This window comes from Brienomyrus brachyistius, chromosome 1 (assembly GCF_023856365.1).
Source record: "Brienomyrus brachyistius isolate T26 chromosome 1, BBRACH_0.4, whole genome shotgun sequence".
Lineage (NCBI taxonomy): Eukaryota > Metazoa > Chordata > Actinopteri > Osteoglossiformes > Mormyridae > Brienomyrus > Brienomyrus brachyistius.
The window spans coordinates 35,278,961-35,288,531 of record NC_064533.1 but is presented as its reverse complement, the minus strand read 5'-3'; the positions used below and the strand labels follow the sequence as shown (position 1 = coordinate 35,288,531).

At 48.5% G+C, this 9,571-nt stretch overlaps 1 protein-coding gene across 1 annotated transcript in view; it reads right to left on the bottom strand.

Moving 5' to 3' along the window:
* Nucleotides 1–62: 62 nt before the first annotated feature.
* The window catches only part of ankrd44 (ankyrin repeat domain 44), a 32,937-nt gene continuing 23,428 nt past the window's right edge, over nt 63–9,571 (bottom strand). The window contains 13 exon segments of the mRNA XM_048994041.1: nt 63–2,381; nt 2,384–2,557; nt 3,370–3,461; nt 3,639–3,721; nt 3,930–4,012; nt 4,101–4,246; nt 4,765–4,848; nt 5,170–5,257; nt 5,606–5,825; nt 6,245–6,362; nt 6,447–6,534; nt 7,037–7,238; nt 7,712–7,786. Of these exon segments, the coding sequence (XP_048849998.1) occupies nt 2,338–2,381; nt 2,384–2,557; nt 3,370–3,461; nt 3,639–3,721; nt 3,930–4,012; nt 4,101–4,246; nt 4,765–4,848; nt 5,170–5,257; nt 5,606–5,825; nt 6,245–6,362; nt 6,447–6,534; nt 7,037–7,238; nt 7,712–7,786 (1,497 nt within the window). The 3' untranslated portion in view covers nt 63–2,337.

The following is a 9,571-nucleotide window of genomic DNA, read 5'->3' as shown; positions in this document are numbered from 1 at the left end:
TAAAAACAACCCACACTGGATTAACAACATTCACTCTGTGATGGAGATTCGCGACATACAGGTCAAAGCAAAGAACTTTATTGGGTTTATATAAAAAAGAGCCACTGTAGCCGAGATGTAGCCGTCATTTCATACAACCTGGTGTTTCCTACCATCAAGAACAGACACATCTGGGAATCAATTATAAGATTGTCATAACCGGCACCGCCCAGTGTATAATGCTGACACCCTGCCAGACTCAGACTAGTCATATTTATGGCTGCATATGCATTCTGCAGACACATACAATAACATTTCTCTCCTTTTATTACATTAATTAGGCTGGATTTCAGAGGTCAGAATATTTATAGCGGCTTGTACCTTTTCTTAATCCTTATCCTCCAGTCCGTACTAAAAAAAAAAAACTCGAGCTTTTACAGGTGCACGTCTCGTACAGCCTAGAAAGCCCAATAAAAGTAATGCACCAGAAAGCAGAAATCAATGCTTTAGTAACACAAGGGATAAAGCATGATGTGGGGGGGGGGTGCGGAAAGGCACTAAGAGGTGGAAACACGCAAAAAGGGCTGAGCAGAGGAAACAGGGTGGCGATGACTGAGCAGGGAAGAACAGCTCAACTCCCCAGAGCTGCCCTCCCCACTGCCACAGTATTACAGTAAGTTGCTTATGGTTTCATACTAAATAGTAACAAAATAAATATAGCACTAAGTGGACACCAAGTACCAGAATACGTGTGAGCTTATTGTACCTCATAGGAACTGTGTTCCCTCCATTTTATGTTTGGCTCATGCGAGTTAGAGACCACGCGTCTGCAAAGGGCAGGACCTGCTGAATTTACTAGACTATCAGGCTCATGCAGGCGTCCTGGACAACACTGCCGACCCAGACACTGGCCCATCTTAGGGCTCCCGGTGGTAGTGCTGCTCACAGACAGAATGCATGTAAAATTCTGAGACACTCCACTAGGGGGCACTGATGAGTACACATACCAGGAATGATATGAGCAGTAGAAAGGCAGAAGACACTTTTGTCAGGAGAGGTCAGTAAAAAAAAAAATAAAAAAAATCTGTAGACAATGGGAAGATTGTCTGTTCTGTATTTTAATACCAGTGTTCATTCCTTCATGTGACCTAAGACCAATAATCTGATTACTAATCAAGAATTTAGGACAAACCAACTTAGAACTAAAGTATCATTTACTGAATTTGATTCCTCAACCTGAGAAATGCTCATAACAGTCCATCCATCAGAGTGGACGTGTTCTTTTTCACCAGAGAGCTGATCTATAATAACCTATTTATTTTAAATGCACGCGGAATGCAGCTTTAAAAGCTACATCCATATTTGTAAAACCAGCTTTAATAATGGATTTTTCTAAAAAGGAAAAGCTTTAACAGAACAAGCCATCTGTCACCTCTTGAACATTTAGGCCCTCGAATTTGAGAACCTGTCTTTCCAGCTTTGGCACCAGCACAGCCAAGCTAGGAAGTATAACAAGTACACTGCAGGCCGAGGGTCTGCTGCGCTATTAGGAAATCAGCCACGTTAAACGGTTTGTCACTCCTCTGCTCTGCGTGTGTCACATGAGGAACTGCAAGCAGGCAGGGGGGACGTGCGCAGAGCCAGTGACACTGGGCACTCTCCCCCCCCACCCCACCCCGGCAGCTCGGACACATGCACGCAGCAGATGTCCTGAGGCAGCTCGCAACTGCTGCGGAGAGCAGCTGATGGCCTGCGTGTGCATGTCACCCGAACACGGTGTGGTCAGGCTTTTCCTGTACAGAAGGGCTGCCCAACCCGTCAACAGCGAGCAACCGGTCGACCACGAGATGAGTCCTGGGTCTGCAGGGGTGGCCAACTGGTTTACGGGGACCAGAAAAATATATATAACGGGACCACCCCCCCATCCCGGTCGGCAAAATATGCTGTCGTGATTTGGTAGCTCATCTGAGTAGTTTCTTTGTAAAAGTAGCTCACTGTAAAAAGGGTTGGACACCCCTGCTGTATAGCCTAGTGCATTATCCTGCATTCATCCTGTCTGTAGTCAGGGCTTTGTGCTTCTCCATAGGGCTGCTGCAAGCCTCTTGTATAACACAGAAATATACGGCATGCTTTTGAACATTATGTCAAGTTACAATTTGGCCAAACACTAGCTGGTCCATGAAGTAGTCCTCTTGTCAGGTCCAAAACAGAAGATTTGAAATCACATAAAAAAAACACATAAATGTTGCTGATTGTGATTAAATAGGAGTGTTTGCGTGAGGAACCTCACCGAGCACGTTATAGAAATCCATGTCCCCAAACTGACGTGAAGAACCAGGGAGGCGTCTGAGGGAGGGATTAAAAGGTCTCTGAGTCCGAGTTGCTTTTTGTGGTTCCTTTATCGGGGGCAAGGGCCCCGAAAGACTCTCGGTGACCTGTGGCAACGCCTTCACAAAGGAGCCGGGGGGGGGCACTCTGGAGCTGCAAGGGGAGCAGAAAGGTGTCATGGTGGCCAGAATGAGAGCTAAGCAATCGGCCACCTCCCGGCTGGGAGCACAAGCTAGGGCAGGACTGAAACCTGAGGATACCGAGAGGAGAGGAGAGGAGAGGAGAGGAGGGGAGGAGAGGAGAGGAGGAGAGTCCAGGAGTGATGGGGGAGCACAAGAGGAAGAGGAAGTGGGGAGAGAGAGGGCAGCATCCATTTAGTGTAGAGTCTGGTAGAACATGGGGGAGACTCTAGAGGAACTACACAGATGAGATGTGTGACACACATACGAAGGACATGTGACTGTTACATGTGACACACGCAGGACATGTGACGCTTACAGATAGGCCATGACAGTTACATGTGACACACACAGGACATGCGATGGTTACGCGTGACACACACAGGACATGTGACATTTATGTGTGATACACACTCAGGACATGTGACGGTTACATATGACACATGCAGGACATGTGACATACGCAGGACATGTGACGCTTACACACAGGCCATGACAGTTACGTGTGACACACACACAGGACATGGGATGGTTACATGTGACACACACAGGCCATGGGACGGTTACATGTGACACACACAGGCCATGGGACGGTTACATGTGACACACACAGGCCATGTGATGGTTACGTGTGACACACACGCAGGACATGCGACGGTTACATGTGACACATGCAGGACATGTGATGGTTACATGTGACACACACGCAGGACATGCGACACTTACAGGCCATGTGACGGATACATGTGACAAAATAGCATAGGAGATGCAGGGGCTGATAAGCACAAAAGAAGCCGAAAGTGAAAGTGGAAACGAGCCAAAAGCAGAATGTGCAGACTGGCTCTGAGCGGCGGGACGTGGGCACGGAATCCATGGGACGCACCACTGGAGTCCAGAAGCTGGGCACTGGCACCGCGGGACAGCAGCTCCTGCACGGTCTTCTTTAGGCTGCAGCGGGCAGCCAGGTGCAGCGGGCTGCAGCGTCACCCACAGAGAGAAAAGCCTTCAGTGACTGCAGACCTCCAGCAGAGTTTCTGCTGATTTTGTATCACTTCCAGCATGACCAGTAGGGAGGGGAAATGCCAGCAGAACTCATTTTTATTGGGGTCTCTAAGCTGCAACAGTCTAGCGCCAGGCGTTACGGACACTCACGTCTGCAGTGCTGCGTTGGTGCTGTTGATCAGGGTGGGGTCTGACGTCTTCTCTAGGATGAGCATAGCACAGTCTTCTTTTCCCTGAAAGGAGCGATAATCGATACGGAGGACACACTTATGGAGAGTAACCATCTGCACTGACAAAGAGGCCAAGTGTCCATTGGTACAATTCCATCGCTACGTCAATCACAATGTGCCTTCACACCCCGACTGCAGCAGCGCTGTGTCTGCGGATCGCCAGCTGGTGCTGTGAGTCTAAGTGGGCCTGTTGTGTGGGGGCGGGACTCACGTTACTGCAGGCCAGATGCAGGGCGGTATTCCCATCACGGTCCGTTAGGCTCAGGTTGACGTCAGGCTGCTGCAAAAGCACCTCTGTGGGGACCAGAGACGAACCCAAAAAAATAAATAACGAGAGCTACCCCCCCAGCAAGGTTAGGCGACAGAGTGGGGCGGCACCTACCCAGGGACTCGGCCCTGCCATGTGCCGCTGACATCATCAGCACGCTGCAGCCTGCCTCATCCTGCGTGTTCACTAGCGCCCCCTGGCTGAGCAGCAGCTCCAGGCATTCGGCGTGGCCAGAGAAGGCGGCAGCGTGCAGCGGGGTCCTGAGGGAACAGTTAATGGCACTGGGGTAACTGCCACTGTCACACCATCCTACTGACATCTGTATGAGAATGCATGACATCCAGCCTGATATGGCAGGTACGTTTAACGTAAAATGGTGCAGGTTTAAGAAGAGAGTGGAAATCAGGAGGATCACATGCCCGTGGAACAGAGGAGAACCAAGAGACCAATGGAGCTACTTAAGAACGCTAATCAGGACAGATGGAAACCGTGAGAAAGGCGTGATGGGAACTACTGCAGCTTGCGCAATTCAGGTCAGGAGTTCTCGAGGTGAGCACTGGAGTTTGCATGAGTGAGAAGGGTGTGAGGTAAACACAATAACATTCTCGGGGTTTGGTGCTCAGGGAAATATTCTTAGGGAAGCAGGTTTGGATGTTTAGCTGGAGTGCAGAGAGAATATGATCAGATTCCACAGCATTTTCCACTTAAAAGGAGGCGTAAAATACAGAGAATGTCTTATGGGAAGCACGGCTGGCTCCCGGGAGTCGATGCTCTTTACCTGCCCCTGGCATCACAGCAGCCAACGACATCAGCTCCCAAGGCCTCCAGCAGCAGAGAGGCACATGACCCTTGACCTTTAACCCTGAAGGTCAGAGGGACAGTGACAGTCAACAAAGGAGGGCAAAGGTGAACCCCGCCATCCAGTTTCACCCACTCCTCTGTAAAAAAAAAAAACTGCTGAAAATCTAGATTTTATCGGTGGCTAGCATGTAAGAAATGGAATCAAAACCAGAACATATTAAACAAAAGTTCCCATTCAATGACTCATCTAAATTAAAGTATTAATTTCTCAGCTGGACTCAAAGCATAAATACCAGGAGAGTGATCCATGCTCCATAAATGGCACAGCCAGATATAGGGAGGAAGACAGATGGGAGGTGGGGCGGTGGGGCTGAGTACTCACACGGCACAGTGTAGGGGGGAGAAGGGATTCCCTTTGAAGGCCTGGCAGACCTTATGCTCAAGCAGGACCTCAACGCAGCCCTCGTGGCCTGCAGACACACACAGGCACACAGGCACATGCTGTCAGGCATATGCAAACAGACAGATGTGCAGCCATTCAATCGGTATATACCACAGGGAGGAGACTGACGTCCCGCAGACGTGAGCGGGAGAGTACAGACACTACAGGGTGATGCTTATGAATATACAAAAATAAGCTGACATTTGGGGGGGAAATAAAGGCTTGATAGACACAAGTTATTTTCCAATTCCTTTGCACAGAGACTAAACCAAATTCTTTTCTGGGACTTGATATAGCAACCTACAGGTTACAAATCCATGCCTGTTACAATTAAGCCGGCTGTCAAGATTTACAAAGGAGTGAATGTGAGCCAGACCGTTATAACAGGCCCAGTGTAACGGCGTGTAGCCCTGCAGGTCTAGGAGCTGTGGGGAGGGGGACTCGGTGCAGGCTATGTTCATCAGCTCGCTCAGCCAGGATGCGTGCCCCCTGCTGGCTGCCAGGTGCAGTGCAGAGCGGCCCCTGCGGTCAGCCTGCAGTACGGAGGCTTCCTGCTCCAGCAGGCTCTGAACACACTCCTCCTGGCCACACAGCAGCTGGGGGTGAGAGGGATGCAAGGTGAGGGCTGGACAGACCCCATACTGACCCCCACACAGGGAGTTAACTGCTTAGCACCATGCACTGCAAGGATCACTAAGCACCCCAGTCAGAGATACACTGAATAAAAGAGAAAATCAGCAAGCCTGCATCCAGCGCTGCACTAATACTGCCTGAGGAGAACTACTGCTTTTGCCTTTTGGTGAAATGAGGTTTGCAAAATTCGGAGAATATTCCCATTGATTCCCATATATTCCTGTTAATTCCCATGGAATACTTCCAAAATTCCCTAGCTTAACTTCCCATGGTCTGGAAAGCTTCCGGAATGGCAGGGGCTCACAAGGACCAATCACGTGGTTGCTGTGAGAAATCTATGGGCTGTTATCGTCATCCGTATTCAGAAGCCCCCCTCACTCACCCCCAGGTGCAGGGCTGTCAGTCCATAGCTGTCAGCCGAGTCCACTGTGGCTTCACGCTCAAGCAGTACGGACACAGCATCCACGTGGCCCCCCGCCACAGCCAGCATCAAGGGGGTTCTGAGGGCCGACATCACATCAACAGTCGTCGTTATTGGGAAGGGGGGGACAGATACAGTGACCTGACCAAATGCAGATGCTCACCGTCCCTGAGAATCCACTGCATCCACCAGATCTGCATTGCCAGAATCATCCAGCAGGAGGCGCAAACAAGATGTGTGTCCATTCATTACTGTAGAGGACAAAGCGGCAGGGAATCAGTCAGTAGGTATAAGCATTTCACAGGCACATACAGACAAGCATGTAATGAAATGGGCTTTATTTGCCATTTGCACATGAATGCTTCTTTCCACATAACCCACTGGCTCTCCTTTGAGACATACACACATATGCAGCAGAGAGCGAAGCCTGGGGTCAGATCACGGGGTTGCCTATTTTGCCCTGGAGCAATCAGCGCTCAAGGCCCCAACGGAACTGTGGCTATTGTGATGAGCACAGGACTTCAACTGGCAACCTTCCAGTCCCACATACAGAGGTTTAGCCCTCTGAACCACACACACTGCGTCCAAGAAGTTCCCTTTAATTCATTTTAATACAAGACACCCAAACCTTAAGTAAGGATTTATAAAAGCCCTTTGTGTTGCAAAAATCCAGGAGTTTGGATAAAATATTCTATTATGACCGCAAAGCCAGGACTTGCACGTGCCCACACACGCACACAGCGGGCAATTCACCTGCCAGGTGTATTGGTGTGCGCCTCTGCGTTGCATCCTGGCTCCTGGGGGAGGCGCCATGGCTCAACAGTGTGTGCACGCAACTGGTGTGGCCCCTGAGGGCCGCCAGGGCCAGTGGGGTACGGCCCAGCTCGTCCGCCTGGTCCACCTCCTTCTCCCCTCGCAGCAGCGCCTCTAGTGCCTGTGCGTGGCCATGGTATGCCTGGGGGGGAGGGGAGCACGTCAGACCAGAAGCTCAGGCTATAGTGCCAAAACCAAAATGACACTGCACCACCGCAAGCGATTAGAGCTCATTAAATCCTAATTGTCTACAACATAAATTTACCCAGCCAGCTGTTGCCAGACATGCATCAAATGTTTCACGCAACCAAATCAACAGCAACTAAGTACTGGTTTCTCAAGTGACCAAATCAAAAAAAAAAAAATAATAATACTAGTGACTGTAGGATATTAAGGGGAAGTTTCACTTTTAGAATGACTTCACTATTCTAAAGACAAATTTCACTTAACACAACAGAATGGATACAGCAAGTTCTAATGTATCTGTGCAGCATGTACTGTGAAGGATTTCGACGTTTCCTATGATCCTCAGTCTATTATTGCTGTGAAACTGACACCTGACTCCACTTCCGGAACCCCCCCCCACCCCCCTCCGTCCCCATCCCCATTCCTCACCGCAAGGTGGAGCGGACTCCTGGTGCTGGGGGAGTCTGCTGGGTCATCCAGCTGGCCCTGGTCCCGGTCCAGCAGCTGGAACAGAACCAGGAACTTGGTTTGAGTTACTGCACTCCACCTTTGGCTTGGTCCTCCAATGCTCAGACTTCATATTCCACAAGGTGAGGAGATGTGCAAATTGCAATATGCAGAGACCAGGAGCCAACTGTGTCAAGTGCTTCTTGTTGCGTGGAGAGTGTAGCGGAGCTCTCCCTTTGCTTGACGTGAATTAGGGCCATTCGGTAAACAGAACAAACATTATCACAAACTGAACTCAAACACAGGCGGAAATACGTGCATAACCTCAGTAATCTGTCAGACGTATGGTGGCGCTTTACGTCGTGTGTCATACACTTCAAAGTCATTTTCTGGCTGAAACATGTTGGCTGCCTTGAGTAGTCCACCCTGCCATGCAGATCTGATTCTCTGAACCACATTCAGATATTATCTGGCTGCACAGGACATCTGACAGACGAGCATGTCAGATGAAAACCAGGCTGATTTCAAGCTCTGATATTTCCACTGGTTTTCTGGCAGCACAGCTCCGAATTTGCATACTCAAATTCCTTTACTTTTTTCAAATATTAAGTGAGCATTACCGAACATGAATACCTCAACAGAACAACAGAATACTGTGCACTGTTCACTTGCCTGTTCATCTGACCTGTCCATAAGACCAAATAATAAGAGCATAAGAACATAAGAAATGTACAAACGAGAGGAGGCCATTTGGCCTATCAAGCTTGTTTGGGGAGAACTTAACTAATAGCTCAGAGTTGTTAAAATCTTATCCAGCTCTGATTTAAAGGAACCCAGGGTTTTAGCTTGCACTACACTAGCAGACTATTTCATACTCTAACTACACGCTGTGTAAAGAAGTGCTTCCTCAAATTCATTTTAAAATGTTCTCCCGCTAACTTCCACTTATGGCCACGAGTTCTAGTACTTAAACAAATACTGAAATAGCCATTTAGCTGAACAGCATCCAGACCTGTTAGAATCTTATACACCTGGATCATGTCCCCCCCTTAATCTCTTTTGCGTGAGACTGAAAAGATTCAGCTAAGCTAACCTCTCCGCATATTGTAAAACATTCCTCAAAGACCAGGAATCATTCTCCTCGCACTACGTTGCACCCTTTCCGAGGCAAACCTGTACACAATATGATAGCTAGTGTTGTACCAAGGAATTATATAATCGTAGCATCACCTCTCTTCACTTAAACTCCACACACCTAGAAACCCAACATCCTACTGGCCTTTTTTATTGCTTCCTTACACTGGTGAGAGTGGGACATGGAAGCATCAAAATACACACTGAGGTCTTTCTCATAATCAGCTACCTTTATTTCCGTGGAACCCATAGAACATCTGTACTTTATATTTCTGCTCCCTGCATGGATGACTTTTCATTCTCTGAGTGATTGTGTGATTCACTTTGTGTGATTCAGTTTGTGTGTCTGTGATTCACTTTGTGTGATTGTGTGATTTATTTTGTGATTGTCCATGTGTGATTCTCTGTGTGATTCAGTTTGTCCGTGTGCGATTTTGTTTCTGTGATTCACTTTGTCCGTGTGTGACTCACTTTGTGTGATTGTCCGTGTGTGATTCAGTTTGTGTGATTGTTTGTCCGTGTGTGATTCTCTGTGTGATTCAGTTTTTCAGTGTGATTCACTTTGTCCGTGTGTGACTCACTTTGTGTGATTGTCCGTGTGTGATTCAGTTTGTGTGATTGTTTGTCCGTGTGTGATTCTCTGTGTGATTCAGTTTGTCAGTGTGATTCAGTTTGTCCGTGTGTGACTCACTTTGTGTGATTGTCCGT